At 35.4% G+C, this 21,628-nt stretch overlaps 1 protein-coding gene across 1 annotated transcript in view; it reads left to right on the top strand.

Annotated features, from left to right (window-relative positions):
* BRIP1 (BRCA1 interacting protein C-terminal helicase 1) overlaps positions 1-21,628 on the top strand; it is a 179,296-nt gene that overhangs the window by 68,893 nt on the left and 88,775 nt on the right. The window contains 4 exon segments of the mRNA XM_010861591.1: positions 8,227-8,381; positions 11,530-11,692; positions 11,806-11,946; positions 17,892-18,053. Of these exon segments, the coding sequence (XP_010859893.1) occupies positions 8,227-8,381; positions 11,530-11,692; positions 11,806-11,946; positions 17,892-18,053 (621 nt within the window).

The raw sequence follows: 21,628 nt of genomic DNA, 5'->3' as shown, positions 1-21,628 counted from the left end.
CTGATGTGTGTTTGCAAATATATTCTCCCAGCCTGTGACTTGTTTTTTCATCCTGTTAATGGAGGCTTTCATGGAACATAACGCTTTTAGTATTAATAAAGTTCAAGTTTTTTTTCTTTAATGGATTCTGTTTTTGTTGTTCGATCTAAAAATTTATCACCGAACCCAGAGTCACCTAGATTTTCTCCTATCTTGTCTTCTAGAAGTTTTATAATTTTGTATTTTATATTTAGGTCCGTGTCCCGTTTTGAGTTAATTTTTGTGAAGTGTGTTAGTTCAGTGTCTAGTCGTCTCTTTGGATGTAGATGTTACTGTATCACTGTTGAAAAGACCATCCTTTCTCCATTGGATTATCTTTGTTCCTTTGTCAAGAGATCAGCTGACTGTATTGTGTTGGCCCATTTTTGGGCTCTCTGTTCTTTTCCACTGATACACTGTCTATTCCTTTATCAGTACCACACCTGTTCTTATAGTAAGTCTTGAAGTCAGGTAGTGTCAGTCCTCTGAATTTGTTTTTCAGCATTGTGTTTGCTATTCTGGGTCTTTCATTTTTCCATATAAACTTAGGATTAAACTGAGCAGCACCCTGTGGTGCTCCTGGGCATGGAAGCCTTTCTGTCCCCCATTTCTTGTTTATAAGGAACAGACTCCAGTCTCCATGACCTTCCCTGGGTTTCAACGGCAAATTCGAACAGTTGGTAATTGAGGAAGGGAGGAGATGCAGAGACTAGGGAGGAGAAGCCAAGGAACTATCTGAGGCAAGATTAGAGGAACCAGGGAAGCTCATCAACGCTCATCATTATTAGGAGACCACCTGAGACAAGATTTAAGGCATATAGATCCTGCATGCATTCTAATCTTGTTCAGTTCAGTTCAGTTGCTCAGTTGTGTCCGACTCTGCCACCCCATGGACTGCAGCACACTAGGCCTCCATGTAGTTCAGCAACTCCCGTAGCCTCCTTGAATTCATGTCCATCAAATCAGTGATGCCATCCAACCATCTCATCCTCTGTTGTCACTTTCTTCTCCCACCTGCAATTTTTCCCAGCATCAGGGTCTTTTCAAATGAGTCAGTTCTTCGCATCAGGTGGCCAAAGTACTGGAGTTTCAGTTTCAGCATGAGTCCTTCCAATGAATATTCAGGACTGATCTCTTTGAGGATGGACTTGTTTGATTTCCTTGCAGTCCAAGAGACTCTCAAGAGTCTTCTCCAACACCACAGTTCAAAAGCATTAGTTGTTCAGTACTCAGCTTTCCTCGTAGACCAACTCTCACAACCATACATGACTACTGGAAAAACCATAGATTTGACTAGATGAACCTTTGTTGGCAAAGCAATATCTCTGCTTTTTAATATGCTGTCTAGGATGGTCATAACTTTCCTTCCAAGGAGCAAGCGTCTTTTAATTTCATGGCTGCAATCACCATCTGCAGTGATTTTGGAGCCCAAGAAAATAAAAATACTCTCACTGTTTCCCCATCTATTTGCCATGAAGTGATGGGACCAGATGTCGTGATCTTAGTTTTCTGAATGTTGAGCTTTAAGCCAACTTTTTCTCTTACTTCTTTCACTTTCCTCAAGAGGCTCTTTAGCTCTTCATCAATTTCTGCCATAAGGGTGATGTCATCTGCATATCTGAGGTTACTGATATTTCTCCCAGCAATCTTGATTCCAGCTTATGCTTCATCCAGTCCAGCGTTTCACATGATGTATTCTGCATATAAGTTAAATAAGCAGGGTGACAGTATACAGCCTTGACATACTCCTTTCCCGATTTGGAACTAGTCTGTTGTTCCATGTCCAGTTCTAACTGTTGCTTCTTGACCTGCATACAGATTTATCAAGAGGCAGGTCAGGTGATCTGGTATTCGCATCTCTTTAAGAATTTTCCACAGTTTATTGTGATCCACACAGTCAAAGGCTTTGGCATAGTCAATAAAGCAGAAGTAGATGTTTTTCTGGAACTCTTTTGCTTTTTCGATGATCCAGCAGATGTTGGCAATTTGATCTCTGGTTCCTCTGTCTTTTCTAAATCAAGCTTGAACATCTGTGAGTTCACAGTTCATGTATTGTTGAAGCCTGGAAGTTCCTGCTTCATGTACTGTTGAAGCTAATCTTGTTAGCAGCCAAGAACTTGAATTATTGCTATAAAACTCCTCCCCAAATCCTCCCAAGTTGGGACACACAGTTTTTCAGGGTTTCCTTTGCCTGCAAAGCAGTTGAACTATTCTTTCCTACTTTACCTAAAACTGTCTCCAAGATTCAATTTGGCATCAGTGCACAGAGGCTGATCTTTTGGCTTAAGAATCAGTTTGTCAGTATTCATGAAGTATCTTAGTGGGATTTTTTATTGGACTGCATTGAATTTATAGATCAATCTGGGAAGAACTGACATTTTAACAATATTGAGTTTCTTATCCTTTAACATGGAGCATCTCCATTTATTTAGATCATCTTTGATTTCTTTTATCAGAGTTTTATAGTTTTTCTCTTAGTTTTTTTTTTTTTTTTTAAGGCAGTGTAACTTTTTTAAAATGTATTTTTGGCTGCATTGAGTCTTTGTTGCTGCAGATGGGGTTTCTCTACTGGTGAGGAATGGGGGCTGCTCTCCAGGTGAGGTGTGTGGGCTTCTCACTGTGGTGGCTTGTCTTGTGGAGCTCAGGCTCTAGTGTGCGTGAGCTCAGTAGCTGGCACTCGGGCTCAGTAGTTGTGGCTCAGGGGCTTAGTTCCCCACAAAGATTGTGGAATCTTTGTAGACCAGGGATTGAACCTGTGTCCCCTGCGTTGGCAGGCAGATTCTTAACCACTAGACCACTAGGGAAGTGCTCTAATATAGTTTTTTTTTGTTTTTAATTTGGCTGTGTCGGGTCTTAGTTGCGGTACACGGGATGTTTCTTTCTTGCATCATGGAGGATCTTTTGTTGCAGCATGAGGACGCTCTAGTTGTAGAGCTTGGGCTCAGTAGTTGCAGCAGGCCCTGCGACATGTGGGACCTCAGTTTCTTGACCAGGGATCAAACCAGTGTCCCTTGCATTGCAAGGCAGATTCTTAACCACTAGACCACCATATAGTGAGGTAAGTCCCTCCTCATATAGTTTTAAAGAGATTTTTGAACCAAAAACAGTTAAAAACTATTGCCAACAGAAATAGCTTCTGGACTAAGAGTATTTTTTTTTAATTTTTTTATTGGATTGAAGTTGCTTTACAATAGTATACGAGTATTCAAAATATATTTTAATTTGATTGTATTTATCTGAACTTTTAAAGTGCAACATACCATAAGTATTTTTTCATATACTTCATTTTTTTTGCATAAGCTTTTTGCAGTCTACAGATTTTTCATATCAATAGTAAAATGGATTGAATAAATTGTAAGATATTCATATAGTAGAATACTACACAGCAATTTAAAAAAAAATGAACCACTGCCTCCACAACTGTGTAAATTAATCTTACAGACATTATGTTTTACAAGAGAAACCAGCACAAAAGAGTACAAACCGTATGATTTCATTTTTATGAAATTTAAGGACAAACATAATTATGCTAGTAGAAATCAGAATACTGGTTACCACTGTGCAGGGATAAGGAGTAGTTCGGACTGAGAAGGGACACAGGGGAACTTTCTGGAGTTTGAGGAATTTTTTTTTTTTTTTTTTTTGAGGAATGTTTTGAATCCTGATTTAGTTTTAGTTATACAAGTGTGCATATGTGTGTGTGCGCACTTGTGTTTAATGACCGGTACACTTAAGATTAGTGCACTCTATAAAAAAAATACAAATAAAATGTATGTCAAAGGAAAAAAACTTGAAAAATACAGAAAGGTACAAAGGAAAAAAAAAGACTTGTAAACATAAAAATGATTATTAGTAGCGTTTAGGTCTGTGTGTACCTTGTCTTCTGTGTGTGTATTTGCTTAACATAAGTTAATTTTTGAGATGAAATTTTTTTACCGTCTCATTTAGTAGTATGTTATGAGTACTTTCCTATTTTAATAAAATTTCTTTCACATGATTTTTAGTTGCATTGTAGCATTTTTGTGAGTGCACATATTATAAATTATTTGACTAATCTAGCATTTGACATATAAGTTGTTGCCAGTTTCCTTTCAATAAGAAAAGGTTCTAATATGAACAGCCTTGAAAATAGATCTTTGTATATATTTTTGACTGTTTCCATTATATATTCTAAATATTAATTCTTTGTTGCTTATTGTGCTGCATGTATTATTCTTGTGTCTATGGCTTGTTCATGGTGTCTTTTTAAGTTTTAAAATTTTAGTGCATTCAAATGTATCCATGTTTTTTCTTTTAGTTTAGTTTTCTTGAGTTTAGTTTTAGTTCTTATCCTTTGTGACATTTTTCTTCTAAGAGTGTTTTCTTTTTTAATAAATGTTTTCAACCACCTGGGAGTCATATTTGTTTATGTTGTATGGAACAGAATCCATTTTATTTCCTCAATGAATTTTCTCATCATCATTTACTAGATAATCCATCTATTTCACTCTGATTTGTAATGCCACTTCTGCCCCATAGCTGATTTTGTATATGTGTAAGCTTATTTCTGGACTTTTGTGTTCTTTGATCGTGTTTGTCTAAGTTATATGATTTGTTAATTACTGTAGCATTAGAAAATTGCTGATACATGGTGATAAGGCGTATCTCCTCATTTTATTTTCCTTTGAAATGATCCTGGCTGTACGTTGCATTACTCTGCCATTTGAATTTTATTTTATTTTATTTTTAAACTTTACATAATTGTATTAGTTTTGCCAAATATCAAAATGAATCCATAAGAATGAGCTTATAAATGTCTATGAACAAATCAGTTGGAAGTTTGACTGTAATTGCATTAAATTTATATATTAATTTAGAAAGAATTGACATATTACAGTATGAAGTTTTTCATTCATGAACAAGATACAGTTGTAATCATTTTTTATCTCTATATATCTTTCAATAGAATTTTGTAATTTAAAAGTCTTATTTACTTTTGGTTAGATTTATTCCTGAGAAGTTATAAAGTTTCTATTTCTTTTTCAAATGTTATAATTCAAAATTGCTTTTTCTGATTCTTATCAGTATATATAAGTGGTAATTGACTTGAGATATAATTCACATGCCATAAAATTTACCCTTTAGAATATACAGTTCAGTGGTTTTTCCTGTAGTCACAGAATTATGAAAGTATCATTGCTGTCTCATTTCAGAATATATTTGTCACCTCAGAAAGAAATCTTATACCCGTTAGCAGTCATTCCCATTTGTTCTTACCCCAGATCGTGAAAACCTGTAATCCACTTTGTGTTTCTGTGAATCTACCTGTTCTTGTGACTGCCTTCTTTCACTTTGCATGATGTTCTCAGGGTCTATGTTGTAGCATGTATCAATACTTCATTCCTTTTTATTTCCAAATAATTTTACACTTTATGAATATACTGTATTTTGTTTATCCATTATCAGTTGTTTCTACTTTTTGGCTGTTGTAAACAATGCAACTATGACCATTTGTACACAGATTTTTGTGCAGACATATATTTTCAGTTCTGTTTGGTATATACTTAGGAGTAAAATTCTTGGTCCACAAAGTAACTCTGTGTTTAACTTTTTAAGAAACTGCCAAACTTTTCCATAGGGGCTGTACCATTTTACAATCCCATCAGCCATGTACAAGGATTCTGATTTTTCCGCATTCTCACCAACACTTGTTTTCATATCTCTTTTATTATAATCTTCGTAGGAAGAATGCAGTGATATCTCAAGGGGATTTTCTTTTCTTTTCCCTAATGACTCATAATGGCAAACAGTTTTTCAGCTGCTTATTGTCCATTAATATATCTTTGGAGAAATCTGTATTCAAATCCTTTGCCCTTTCTGAAATTGAGTTGTCTTTTATTGTTGATTGTTTAAGTCCTTTCTGTGTTCTGGATATGAACAGCATATTGGATATATGATTTGCAAATATTTTTTCTCATTTCATAGATGTAGTAATTTTACTTATTTTAAAATTAGATTAGGGAAATTTCCTTTGATCCTAAGAAATTCATCATTGTGATTATTGAATTGTTTATAAGTTAATTTTTACCACAGTAATGTGTGAACATAATTTAAAAGTCAGTGTTGTGGAGTGATTGTCCTCCAATTAAATAAAATAAATACATTTTTTAAAAAGTCAATTAGTACTATCAAGAAAAGCATTCATCTGCCCCACTCCCAATTTTTACTTCTCAGTGGCTCTTTTAATTCTTGTAGTGGCTTTCTCTCATAATTAACCCCAATTTTCTAAGTAACATGTAGATTCAGCTACTTTTCAGTTTTCAAGTTTTGATATTCTCTATTGAATTCCCGTTAAGTATGGTGAGGATTCAGCTCCTTTACACACACACTTTCTCTCTCTCTTTCAGAAACACACACACACACACCTCCTCTCTTTTCCTCTCTGTCCCTCCCTCTCTGTTTCGTTTTCCTCCCGTCTTCTTCCCCTTTCTTCTCTCTCCATTTTCTCAGCATAATTATAGTAATATTCACTGTGCATGTCATCATATTCTGTGTTATCATAGTTCATGATAGTAATATCATGTAACTTGCTTGATTTATTTTTAATACAATTCTAGTTTTACTATGAAGTAATAATTACCTGTAAGTGTGTGTGTTTCCCCATTTGCTTAGTTTTCTATTTATCTATAAACCTAGCTATCATTGTTTAGGTAACCTAGCCAGAGGTAGCCTTGGAGTTGTCTCATGGTTCAGTAGATAGAATTTCATTCAGTCCTTTAATTTTTATTACAGTGCCTTATTGTTAGGAGTTCAGAAATTACGTAGCTTTAGGAAGTAAATTGCCAGTTGTCTGCCAGTGTTGGAGAGGAATAGTAGCTTTCATGTAGGGTGTTTCTCAGAGAACTTGATTTTTTTTTTTTTTTTTAAAGAACAAATTAGTACTTGTCTTTTGTTGATAATTTGTACTGTTGAATTATTCAAGCTCATATTATTTTTTTGTTCTTTATTTTTGAAAAATATTTTTGCAAGGACCTATTGTATAGCACATGGAACTCTGCTCAATTTTATGTGCCAGCCTGGATGGGAGGCAGGTTTTGGGGGAGAATGGAGACACGTATATGTATGGCTGAGTCCCTTCGCTGGTCACCTGAAACAGCCACAGTGTTGTTAATCAGCTATACCCCAATACAAAATAAAAAGTTTAAAGTCTGGAAAAATAAAAGTAAAAAAGTTTTTTCATATCCTTTAATGTTTTGTTCAGTGGAGACTAATTTTATTTTTAATAAATGTGTATTATTTCACAATATATCTGGATATTGAAATTTTGTTTTATTTATCCCATTTCCCCATTTTATTTTCATTGATTGTATTGCATTGCTCAGTTGCTCAGGCATGTCCAACTCTTTACAACCCCATGGATTGTAGCCTATCAGGCTCCTCTGCACATGGAATTTTCCAGGCAAGAACACTTCAGTGGGGTGCCATTTCCTACTCCAGGGAATCTTCCTGACTCAGGGGTCAAACCTGAGTCTCTTGCATCTCCTGTATTAGCAGGCGGGTCTTTACTGCTGGGCTACCTAGGATGTCTTATTTATCGTATTTCCCCGTTTTATTTCCATTGAGCACAGGTTTTATTGTCAAACATCAGAGTTGTCACCAGTATCTTTTATTGTTTCAATATTCAGAGTTTTCTCTTTCACAGTGTGGGAAATATATCTTAATGTCCACACTTCAGTCTGTATTTAAGCTTATAAGCCATGTAATCACTAATGAGCCAGTTAAAATACATTTTGTATTTAGCATGTATTCTTTCTTTGCTTTTTTTTTTTTAAATTTTGCTTGTCACGTAGTCATGATTCTTAGCATAGGCATACTCCCTGGAGGTAATTCAGGGATTTAGGTGGCATATCAGATTTTTAAGCTTTTTAGAAACCATTTTGTACATTTTTATTTAGCCCATTGCTTTTGAAGGGCACTGAATAAAACTCTAATTGCCCGAAGAAATAATGAACTTTCTAAATGTGTAACTTCTTATTTAAATGTCTCTGAAGAGGATTGAGAATATATGGGAATTCAGAATACATTGTTAGTACTTGCATATTAATGTTTGACTAAAATTTCAATTATATTTCATTTGGGTTTTATTAACAGTTTTAAGAATTTTCCTTTTCCTCTCTTTTCCCTCCCCCACCCCTAACCAGTACACTTAACATGCCAATTTCTTTACAGGGACATTTTTCTGCTGTCCTTCAAAGAGAAGAAAAAGTCCCATCAATTCATGGTAAAGAGGAGGCAAGAGAAATACCTGTTATTAGTGCTTCAACTCAAATAATGCTCAAAGGACTTTTTATGGTGCTTGACTATCTTTTTAGGCAAAATAGCAGGTAAGTAAAGATATCTGGTCTGTATTCTTCCTCTTAAAAATATTAGCCTTACTGGGTGCTAGCTACTAATTTTATGTGAGTACATGAGATAATGATACACAAGTGGTATAAATACTGCTCTTACTGGCACAGACTCAGTCAACTGGTGTTAGTTTTTGTTAATGAAAATGAGTATTGAAACCAGTAAATAAATACATTTAATTAATTTAGCATTAAATTTACAATCCTCTGAGACTAAATTTGCCTTCATTTAAGTATAATTTATATATGTTTCTTCCAGTGTCAGAAAGTCTCTCTTATTAATAAATCCTGTTTAATAAAATGTGAAAGCAGTCAACTTCCCACACACTACTCCTTAAGTTATAGTACTACCTGGCTCCAATGTTTTTTTAAGTTTTTTTTTTTTTTTTTTAATGGTAAAATATCCTGGTGGCTCAGATGGTGAAGAATCTGCCTTCAGTGTGGGAGACCTGGGTTCCATCTCTTAGTCGGGAAGATCCCCTGGAGAAGGAAATGGCAACCCACTCTACTATTCTTGCCTGGAGAATTCCATGGACAGAGTCCACTGTAGCCTGGTGGACTACAGTCCATGGGGTCGCAGAGTCGGACACAACTAAACGACTTACACACACACACACACACACACACACACACACACAATATAGGGCTTCCCAGGTGGCGCTAGTGGTAAAGAACCCGCCTGCCAATGCAGGAGATATAAGAGACATGAGTTCAATCCCTGGGTTGGGAAGATCCCCTGGAGGAGTGCATGGCAACCTTTTCCAGTATTCTTGCCTGGAGACTCCCATGGACAGAGTAGCCCGGAAGGCTATAGTCCATGGGGTTGGACACAACTGAAGCAACTTAGCATGCATGCACGTATACATAATGTAAGACGGAACAGTTTAAACATTTTAAGTGTACATTTTAATAGCATTAACTATGGTCACATGGTTGTGCACTGTCAATTTCCAGAACTTTTTCATCATCCCAAACAGGAACTCTATACCCAGGAAACAGTGTCTTCCGTTTCTCTAGCACCATAGCCTTTGGTAACCTCTGTCCTACTTTCACCTTAATGGATTTGCCCCTTTTGGTGTCTCCTGTACGTGGAATCATGTAGTATAATGTTTTTAAGGTTAATGCATGTTATAACATACATCATTCCTTTTCATGGCTGCTGAAAAGTGGACACAACTGAAGCTAAGTCGCTTCAGTCATGTCTGACTCTGTGCGACCCCAGAGATGGCAGCCCACCAGGCTCCCCCGTCCCTGGGATTCTCCAGGCAAGAACACTGGAGTGGGTTGCCATTTCCTTCTCCATTGCATGAAAGTGAAAAGTGAAAGTGAAGTCGCTCAGTCAGGCCCTACTCTTAGCGACCCCACGGACTACAGCCTACCAGGCTCCTCCGTCCATGGGATTTTCCAGGCAAGAGTACTGGAGTGGGGGTGCCACTGCCTTCTCCAATTTGTATGGCTGAATAATACTCTATTGTGAGTATATGCCATATTTTGCTTATCCATTTTTATATTGATAGACATTTGTATTGTTTCTACTTTTTATTGTGAATCATGCTGCGGTGAACATTGATGTACTAGTATCTGTTTTGAGTCTCTGTTTTCATTTCTGGGTACATACCCAGCAGTAGAATTGCAGGATTTATGGTAATTCTGATCTAACTTTTTTAAGAGCCACCGTACTGTGTTTCATAGCAGCTGCACATTCTAGATTCACATAATGATGCACAGGAGTTCCCAATTTCTCCACATCCTTGCCAGTACTTGTTATTTTTTTTTTTTTTATAATAGCCATCTTAATGAGTATAAGAGGTTTTGATTTACACTTCACTAATGACTGGAGATGTTGATCATCTTTTCATGAGCTTATTGTCCATTTCTATATCTTCACTGGAGAAGTGTCTGCTCAGCTCCTTCATCCATTTTTGAATGGCGATTTTGTTGTTTGTGAGTTGTAAGAGTTATTCTGCATATTCTGTTTCAGATATATACTTTACAAATATTTTGTCCTATTCTGTGTGTAGTCTTTTCACTCTTTTCGTAGTATTCTTTGATGCACAAAAGTCTTTAAATATTAATGAAATCCAATTTATTGATTTTTTTTCTTTTGTTGCTTATGCTTTTTGTATCCAGTTACAATGGCCAAATATGATGTCATGAAGATTTCTGCTATGTTTTCTTCTAAGAGAGTTTTGTAATTTTTAGCTCCCAGGAAATTTTTTTTTTTGACCACTCCCCCATGGCCTGTGGGATTCATGTTCCCCAACCAGGGAACAAACTCACGTCCCCTGCATTGGAAGCTCAGAGTCTTAATCGCTGGACCACCTGGGAAGTGTCCCCCACCCCCAGTATTTTTATAAAATTCTCTCCACCTAGTACAAGGTTCCTGACTTGGACTTTCTCTCTGAGGGTAAAATTAACAGTCAGTATTACTGTGAGGACATGGTAGAGAATACCAAATTTCATTCTGTTTAAGCTTAGGTTTATAGCCTCTTATGGAGAGAATTTATAAACTGTATCAGATTACAGAGGTCATATAGTTTAGTACTTTCATTGAGAATAGATGAAAAGGATGTTCAGGTGGGAGGGGACATAGGTAAACCTATGGCTGATTCATGTTGATGTTTGGTAGAAACCAGCACAATATTGTAAATCTTTCAATTAAAAATAAATAAATAAAAAAAAATAGATGAAGACTGAGATCACATTTTAAAGGCAATTGAAACTCAGTTTCCTAAACTTTCAGTAGATATTGTCTTTCTGTTTTCTAATGCAATAAAAAAGTTTAACCCACTCTTTAGTTGTTTTTTTTTTTTTTTTAACAATAATACTGTTAACTATTTTATAACTAATGATGTAACATAGGATATAGAGAGCTCTGAAGTAGGAGTTAGGAGGCTTGGATTTTAATCCTGGCTTTGCTGTGATTTACATAATGTCTGAACATAGGGATGAGAAGTGATAAAGGGTGGATGGTTAGATGATGCATAAACTCTGTAAGGGTGGATTGACCCTAAGGTTTAATGATTTATTTTCTGTCAGAATTACTGAGTTTAGTGGTATGGGTTATTGGTGGGGGACGGTGTTATCTAAAGTTCTGCCACTTAAATGCCATTTTATTTTCATTTAGATTTGCAGATGATTATAAGGTTGCTATTCAACAGACTTACTCTTGGATAAATCAGAGTGATACTACAGATCATGGGTTGTTGATTCTATCAAAAAATAAGAAACGTTTACGGCAGAAAGCAGCAGTTCGTGTGCTAAATTTTTGGTGCTTAAATCCAGCTGTGGTAAGCTTATCATGCTGTAAATAAGAATTCTTCTTGCTCAGTACCAACAATTAAGTAAATTTGTTTGACTTTTTAAAAACTGATTTTGTGTATTTAATGTTGTTTCCTTGTAGGCCTTTTCAGATATTAATGGCAAAGTTTGGGCAATTGTTTTGACATCTGGGACATTATCACCAATGAAATCCTTTTCATCAGAACTTGGTGTTACATTTACTATTCAACTAGAGGCTAATCATGTCATTAATAACTCACAGGTTAGTTTCTTTTTTTCTTTTTTGAAGTCTTAGTCTTTTTACCTCAGTATAAGTATCTACAAACAAGTTAAAAGGTAACTGAAGGACTAGCAAACAAATCCTGATAGGAAAGTCAACATTTCAGTTTCAGAATAAAGAAAATTTGTCAGCTACTTGGTAGTGTCAGCAAAAGGAACTACTGGTAAATAGTATTCCTTCAACCCAGTGAGTAAAAATATGTACTTTGCTTGCAAAGACTGTATTGCAGTTTCCTTATTTAAGTTTAAATTTTTTTAATAAAAATTAAAAAGGAAACAAATTCAACCCTTTTTTTTTTACTGTAATTTCTAATTGTGTAATTATTTGTGATTCTTTTTTCCATTAGAGTATGATGTAACTGTATTCTAATTTTTATGTCTTTATCTTTCCATTGCACCTAGATTAATAGCTGGTATTAGTTAATAAATTTTCAGCACATGTTTGAATATCTGAAATGAATTAAAAGTATTCTTGTGAGTCCTGTGACGTAAATTTTAATTTTTTATAACAATACCCTGTAAATGTTACTTAAATTTTCCTAAGGATGTTTCAATTTTTCATTTGTCAATCTGCCCTCTATTTCTTTTTATTAAGTAATTGAAAGTAGTTAGCTACATGCATAATGGTATGGCCATAGAGAAGCAGAAGATATTAAGAGAAGAGGTGGCACGAATACACAGAAGAACTATACAAAAAGATCCTAATGACCTGGATAACCATGATGGTGTGACCACTCACCTACAGCCAGACATCCTGGAGTGCAAAGTCAAGTGGGCCTTAGAAAGCATCACTGTGAACAAAGCTAGTGGAGGTGATGGAATTCCAGCTGAGCTATTTCAGATCCTAAAAGATGATGCTATTAAAGTGCTGCCCTCAAAATGCCAGCAAATTTGGAAAACTCAGCAGTGGCCACAGGACTGGAAAACGTCAGTTTTCATTCCAATCCCAAGGAAGGGCAATGCCAAAGAATTTTCAAACTACTGCAGAGTTGCACTCATCTCACATGCTAGCAAGGTAATGCTCAAAATCTTTCAAGCTAGGCTTTACCAGTACATGAACCGAGGACTTCCAGATGTTCAAGCTTGATTTAGAAAAGGCAGAGGAACCAGAGATCAAATTGCTAACATCCACTGGATCAAAGATAAAGCAAGAGAATTCCAGAAAACATCTGCTTCATTGACTACATTGAAGCCTTTGTTTAGATCACAACAAACTGTGGAAAATTCTTAAAGAGATGGGAATACCAGGCCACTTTATCTTTCTCCTGAGAAATCTGTATGCAGGTCAAGAAGCAACACTTAGAACTGGACATGGAACAACGGACTGGTTCAGAATTGGGAAAGAGAGTATGTCAAGACTATATATTGTCACCATGCTTATTTAACTTATATACAGGGTACATCATGCGAAATCCCAGCCTGGATGAATCATAAGCTGGAATCAAGATTGCTGGGAGAAGTATCAGTAGCCTCAGATATGCAGATGACACCACCCTTTGGCAGAAAGCAAAGAGGAACTAAAGAGTCTTGATGAAAGTGAAAGAGGAGAGTGAAAAAGATGGCTTAAAACTCAACATTCAGAAAATGAAGATCATGGTATCCGGCCCCATTACTTCATGGCAAATAGATGGGGAAACAATGGAAACAGTGAGAGACTTTGTTTTCTTGGGCTCCAAAATCACTGCAGATGGTGACTGCTGCCATGAAATTTAAAGATGCCTGCTCCTTGGAAGAAAAACAATGACAAACCTAGACAGCATATTAAAAAACAGAGACATTACTTTGCCGACAAAGGTCTGTATAGTCACAGCTATGATTTTTCCAGTAGTCATGTATGGATATGAGAGTTGGACCATAAAGAAGGCTGAGGGCCAAAGAATTGATGCTTTTGAACTGTGGTGTTGGAGAAGACACTTGAGATTCCTTGAACTGCAAGGAGATCAAACCAGTCCATCCTAAAGGAAATCAGTCCTGAATATTCATTGGGAAGACTGATGCTGAAGCTCCAATACTTTGGCAATCTCATGTGAAGAGCTGACTCATTAGAAAAGACCCTGATGATGGGAAAGATTGAAAGCAGGAGGAGAAAGGGATGACAGAAGATGAGATGGTTGGATGTCATCACCAATGGACATGAGTTTGAGTAAACTCTGGAATATGGTGAAGGACAGGGAAGCCTGGCATGCTGTAGTCCATGGGGTTGCAAAGAATCAGACACAACTGAGCAACTGAATAGCAACAACAACATGTTTAATGGTACTTGAGCACCTAATATTCTAGTTCTTTATAAAGAGCTATAGTTTTCAACTAAGGATTATTTGTGGGACTTACTGGCATTTAGTTGGTGAGGGTCTTGAATGCTAGACTCCTATGTAACAATGAATTGTGGTTTCCAAAATGCTAGAATGCTCTTATTTAGAAACATTGCTATTAGCAGTAGCAAAAGAAAAATATATGATCCATATTTTCAAGTTGTTTTCTTTGGAGGCTTACATAAATATGGGAAGTTATTAATAAATTGAACATATTTTTCCAAAAGAATGTTATTATAGGGTCTATGTTCTCAATCTTGTGCACAAAAGCCCATTTAACTTATAATGTTACTAGAAAATGATAATTAGTAAGAATAATGCTAGTTCAGCTGGATTCTGTTCTAATATTTCCCCCAACTTTTAAAAACTTTGATTTTAATTGTGGTAGAAAACACATCGTAAAGTTTACCATGTTAACTGTTTTTAAGTGTGTAGTTCAGTTTTATAAGGATATTCGTTTTGTTTTGTAACCAATATCTAGAGCTTTTTCATTTAACAACACTGGAATTCTATTATAAAATAAAAATTCTCAATTCCCCCCTCTTCCCAGCCCCTGGTGACCACCATTCTACTTTTTGTTTTTATGAATTTGACTTTTCTAAATCAAGGGATCTAAGACCAGGGATCTAACCTGGGTCTACCGCATTCCAGGCAGATGCTTTAACCTCTGAGCCACCAGGGAAGTCCACTATTCTAAGTACATCATCTAAATGGAATTACAAAATTTTGTGATTAGTTTATTTTGCTTAGAGTGATGTCTTCAGACATCATTTTCTTCCTTATTAAGGCTGAATAATATTTGAATTGTGTGTGTGTATCACATTTTGTTTGTCCGTTTGTTGATTACCCCAACTCTTTATTTAAAAAAGTATAGCTTGAAACAAGTGGAAAAAATAGTATTAACATAGTGAATGTCTTTATAACCTTAATGTAGATCCATCAGTTGTATAACTTTGCATCTGTGTATATATACATATGAGAGAAAAGGAGAGAAGAGTAATACTGTAAAATATTGACAATTACATTAACTGGATATGTTATTAGAAAGTAATTTGTAGACATTGTGATACTTTGCCCTTAATTAGTTTAGAATGTTTATCCTGAGAACAGGTACATAATCTTGTGTAATCACAATATCACGATCATATCCAAGCAATTTAATATTACTACAAATAGAATCTATATTCTTCTAGTTATTTCCAGTGTGACTTTTATAGTGTACCTGTTTATTTTTTTTTATTCTTGATTCAGAATCCAGTTAAGTATTATATATTGCGTGTGGTTTTCATGTTTCTTTAGTTTTGTTTTTCTTTTTTTTTTCTTTCTTATTTTAGATTGAATTATAATTGATTTACAATATTAGTTTCTGGTGTACAACATAGTGATTCAAAATTTTTATAGATACTTCATTTAGTGTTATTATGAAATATTAGCTGTTATCCCTGTGCTGTATAATATATCCTTGTAGCTTATTTATTTTTATACACAATAGTTTATACCTCTTAATCTCTGACCCCTATCTTGAATTTCTCCCCTCTGGAGTAACTGCTAGTATGTCCTCTCTGTGAGCCTTTCTGTTTTGTTATATTGATTCATTTGTTTTATTTTTTAGTTTCCACACATAGTAGTAACATATAGTATTTGTCTTTGTCTGACTTACTTCACTTAGTCTAATACCTTGTAGGTCCATCTGTGTTGTTGCAGTTGACCAAATGTCATTCTTTTTTATGGCTGAGTAGTAGTCCTGTGTGTGTGTGTGTGTGTGCATCTTCTTTATCCATTCATCTATCGGATGATGGACACTTAGATTGCTTCCACGTCTTTAACTATTGTAAATAATGGTGCTATGCACATTGGGAGTGAGTGCACACAAACATCTTTTCAAATTAATACTTTTGTTTTCTTTGGATATATTCCCAGAAGTGAAATTGCTGGAGCATATGGTAGTTCTGTTCTTAGTTCTTTGCAGAACATTCATACTGCTTTCATATTGGCTGTACAAATTCATGTTTTTTTAGTCTTTAAAATAGCTTTTTTGCCCCTTTTTTTTTTTCTGTATTTCATGATATTTTAAAAGAATTCAAGTTACCAGTTGTCCTTAGGAATATTTTATAATCTGGATTTTTCTGATGGTAAGATTCAAGTTAAAGTGTTTGATAAGAATGTTTTGCAAGTGATATTGTTACTTCCCATCATATCATATCAAGAAACACATGCTATCAGTTTGTCTTATTACTTGTTGATCATTTAGTTTAATGTTGATTAAACTGCTGTCCATCAGATGTCATTTTGCAAAATATATCTCAGTCTTGTGTATCATTTAAAATATAGAACTATAACATTTTTCAGCAGTCTAAAGTGTTCATATTACCTTTTGAATGGGCTTCCCCGGTAGCTCAGCTGGCAAGGAATCTGCCTTCAGTACAGGAGACCCCAGTTCGATTCCTGTGTAGGGAAAATCCCCTGGAGAAGGGAATGGCTACCCGCTCCAATATTGTGGCCTGGAGAATTCCATGGACAGAGGAGAATGGTAGGCTACAGTGCAGGGGGTCGCAAGGTGTCAGTCCGACTGAGCGACTTTAACCTTTTATCTTTAGAATACTAATAAAATTTGTAGTTTCTCATAATCAAATACTAAGACTAGATCTGTATAAATATAGAGAAATTGTATATAACTAAAATTTGATGGGTCTGATTTTCTATGGCTATAGATCTTTGAGCGTCAGGGAATTTGTGAAACAGTAGTTCCTGTCATAAGTGAATCTTAGAGACTTACCTATAGCAGATGGTGTGTGCATGCTCAGTTGCTTAATCATGCTGGACTGTTTTTGATTCCATGGATGGTAGCCCGCCAGGCTCCTCTGTCCATGATATTCTTCAGGCAAGAATACTGGAGTGGGTTGCTGTTTCCTCCTGCAGGGGATCTTCCTGACTCAGGGATTGACTCTGCATCTCCTGCATCTTCTGGATTGGCAGAGAGAGTCTCTACCTCTGAGCCACCTGGGAAGCCCGTAGCAGATTGTACCATCCCTCATGTCTTATTTTGGATTCATTTCTAACTTACTCATTTCCTTTGTTCCCATGATCCAACAAAATTCTGTTACATGGTTAATTTTGTAAAGGTATTGAGGAAATAAGTAAAACCTAATTTCTGTCATTCTAAGAGAATTCAGTCTGCCTGAAGAACTTAGGCAGACTTTAGGTCTAAAGTAAAACGTCTGTGACTTAAATCTGGGCTTCCCAGCTGGTGCAGTGGTAAAGAATCTGTCTGCCAATGCAGGAGATGCAAATTTGATCTGTAAGTTGGGAAGATCTCCTAGAGGAGAAAATGACAACCCACTCCAGCATTCTTGCCTAGAAAATTCCATGGACAGAGAAGCCTGGCAGACTACAGTTCATAGGGTCATGAAGAATTGGACACGACTGAGCGACCGAGCACCCTTGCATACATAACTAATTAAAGATAATAGGAAAAAGCCCAACAATTTAAAAATAAATTTTCTCTAAAGTCGTTGATTGATCTTTTTTTGACATACACAATTAAGGCTCCCAACTAAATGCTAATTTGCCTGCCTTATTTTGGTATAACTCTAATACTGACATACTTATATTCTAGGTTTGGGTTGGCACCATTGGGTCAGGGCCCAAGGGTCGCAGTCTCTGTGCTACCTTCCAGCACACAGAAACATTTGAATTCCAGGATGAAGTGGGAGCTCTTTTGTTATCTGTGTGCCAGACTATTAGCCAAGGAATTTTGTGTTTCCTGCCATCTTACAAGGTAAGGGAGTATTTTTGTTTACTTTTGCCTTTGAATAATCATATGACATTACCATGATAAGCTTCCTAGGATCAAATGCAACAGAGTAATTACAGTTTTTTAAGCATCATATATTATTTTGCTTTTTATTGGTTAAGATACTGCCTGCTTATTCTGTCACTGTTTTACCTGGAAGTCCAAAAGACTGAAGGTGTTCAAGCATTTTAGTGGGGTGTTTTTGTATATGTGATTTTTATTCCTTGGGGCAACTTGATATTTTCTGATTAAAGGAAAAAGGATCATTGTTTTTCACTTTGATAAACTAGACTATTTGAAAATTTCAAAATATGAATTTAACATACGATTTTCTTTAATGCCCATCTTTTTGCTTCATGTATTTGGCTAGGAAAAAAAACTGTTTTTCTTGTTTTTAGAGTCGTTCTGAGTTTTAATATTTTCAGGAGTTAAATTGAGTTATATAGTATATTTTAGTCCTCCTAATACTCAAAGCATTAAAACCACATATAATTCCTGAGGGTATTATCATAGTTTATGAAAATCTAAGCTAAATTTCAGTGTAGAGGTGGTACTCCCTTTTCTTTTTTCATAGGAAGTTATATATATAAGGACAGTAGTATAATATATTAGAATGACAGTATTGATACCTTTGGCTCTTCTGTTGTCTTTCCCTCTGTATATATACTGCTATGGTCTGCTGTGTCACCCCAAATTTTATATGTTGAAATCCTAGCCCCCAAAGATAATGACATTTGGAAGTGGAGTCTTTGAGAGACGCTTAAGGCATGGTGATATAGTCCTCATGAATAGAATTAGTGACTTAAAAAGAAGCTCCAGTGAGATTTCTTGTCCTTTCTACCATGTGAGGTCACAGTGAGAAGGTACCACTGTGAACCAGGAAGAGGGCCTTCACCAAACATGACTGTGCTGGTGCCTTGATTTTGTACTTTACAGCAATTTCTGTGATAAATTTCTGTTGTTTATAAGCCACTCGATTCCTGACATTTTGTTATAGTAGCTGGAATGGGACTAAGACACATACTTTGTTACCCAAAGGTGCAGTAAATACTGTAGTTAAACTGAAGGAATTACTGTCAGGAGAAATTTAATCAGATAGGTATCTTTTTTTTTTTTTTCCCAAGAATATCTAAAAATGAAATGGACATAAACATATTGAAAATTCTTATTACAAAGCAATATTTATTACAGAGTGTGAACATCTATCCCAGAAGTTATGTGAAGGAAAACTAATAATTAAGCCTGGAACTAAGGAGAAGCAAGCACATTAAGAAACCTTTTAAATTAATACAACAATGTAAATCGACTATACTTTAATAAAATTTTAAAGAAATAAAACCTTTTTATATTTTCCAGTCACAATCACAAAAAGTGAGCCTGGAAATGCCCAGTTAAGTAAATGAACAATTTCACTTTTTGTTAGTCTTCAACAAAGTTTTTAATGACTGATTCAATTTTAATAGCTTTTAATGTCTTCAGATTTTCTATTTCTTTATGATTCAGTTTGTAGATTGTTTGTTTCTTAGAATTCATCCATTTTATCTAGGTTATCCAGTATCTTACCTTATGTTAGTTTTAGGTTGTTTGGGTTTCTTTTTCTTACTCCTTCAGGTGTAATAGTAGGTTTACTGGTTTAAAATCTTTGTTTTTTTCAAGTGTGTGATTATAGCTATAAATTTTCCTCTTAGCAGTGCTTTCTTTGTGTCCCGTAAATTTTGTGTTTTCATTTTCATATTTGTAAGATATTTTCTAGTTTCACTTGTGAGTTCTTCTTTGACCTATTGATTGTTTAAAAATTGTGTTGTTTGGGTTCCTTATATTTGTGAATTTTCTACCTTTCTTTTTATTATTTATTACTACTTTTAGTCCATTGTGATTAGAAAAGATATTTTATATGATTTCAGTCTTTAAAATTTTATTATGACTTGTTTTGTGGACTAGTATGTGGTCTCTCCTGGAAGATATACCATGTGCATTTGGAGAAAATGTGTATTCTTTTGTTGGGTGGTGTTCTATATATTTCTGTTAGGTCCAGTTGGTTTACAGTGTTCAGATTCTTTATTTCATTATTTATCTCTGTCCAGTTCATATTCATTATTGGAAGTGAGATATTGAAATCTGTTACTGTAGAATTATCAGTTTCTCCCTTCAACTCTGACAAGGTTTGTTTCATATGTCTTGGGAGTTCTGCATTTGGCTTTTGTTTACAATTGTTGCATGTTCTTCATGAATTGACCCTTTTATCGATATGTAATATCCTTTGTCTCATAACAACTTTTGATATATTTGTCTCAAACAAGTAATGGCATCCTAACTTTTTTTGGTTATTATTTGTATGGAATCTCTTTTTCCATCCTTTCATTTTTGACCTCCACATCTTTAAATCTAAAGTGAATCTCTTTTTGTTTCGAGGTAAAAGTTTATAGTATTGTGTTAGTTTCAGGTATATAGCACAGTGGGTTTTTTGTAAATTATATTCCATTATAAGTTATTACAAGATGTTAGGTATAATTCCTAGTTCTATGCAGTAAATTCTTGTTGCTTATCCATTTTATTTATAGTGGTGTGAACCTGTCAATAAACTCAAATCGATTATTATCAACATATAGTTGGATCATCTATTTTTATAATCCATTCTGCTATATCTGCTTTTTGATTGGAGAGTTTAATTCACTTTTAAATTAATAAATTATAAGAAAACACTTTTTTTCTGACTGTGGAGCTGACTGTGGCTCAGATCATGAACTCCTTATTGCCAAATTCAGACTTAAATTGAAGAAAGTAGGGAAAACCACTAGACATTCATGTATGACCTAAATCAAATCCCTTACAATTATACAGTGGAAGTAACAAATAGATTCAAGGGATTAGATCTGATAGACAGAGAGCCTGAAGATCTATGAACAGAGGTTCGTGACACTGTACGGGAGGCAGTGATCAAGACCATCCCCATGAAAAACAAATGCAAAAACAAAATGGTTGTTGGAGGAGGCCTTACAAATAGCTATGAAGAGAAACTGAAAGACAAAGGACAAAAGAAAAGATATACCCATTTGAATGCAGAGTTCCACAGAATAGCAAGGAGAGATAAGAAAGCCTTCCTCAGTGATCACTGCAAAGAAATAGAGGAAAACAATAGAAGGGGAAAGACTAGAGATCTTTTCAAGAAAATTGGAGATACCAAGAGAACTTTTCATGCAAAGATAGACACAGGAAAGGACAGAAACAGTATGGACCTAACAGAAGCAGAAGATATTAAAAAGAGGTGGCAAGAATATACAGAAGAACTCTACAAAAAAGATCTTCATGGCTTAGATAATCACAATGGTGATCACTCACCTAGCCAGACATCCTGGAATGTGAAGTCAAGTGAGCCTTAGGAAGCATCACTATGAACAAAGCTAGTGGAGGTGATGGAATTCCAGTTGAGCTATTTCAAATCCTAAAAGATGATGCTGTGAAAATGCTGCCCTCAAAATGCCAGCAAATTTGGAAAACTCAGCAGTGGCCACAGGACTGGAAAAGGTCAGTTTTCATTCCAATCCCAAAGAAAGGCAATG

Source organism: Bison bison, unplaced genomic scaffold (assembly GCF_000754665.1).
Source record: "Bison bison bison isolate TAMUID 2011002044 unplaced genomic scaffold, Bison_UMD1.0 scf7180017864472, whole genome shotgun sequence".
NCBI lineage: Eukaryota > Metazoa > Chordata > Mammalia > Artiodactyla > Bovidae > Bison > Bison bison.
The sequence above is the reverse complement of the archived record's forward strand: the minus strand, read 5'-3'. Positions and strand labels throughout refer to the sequence as shown.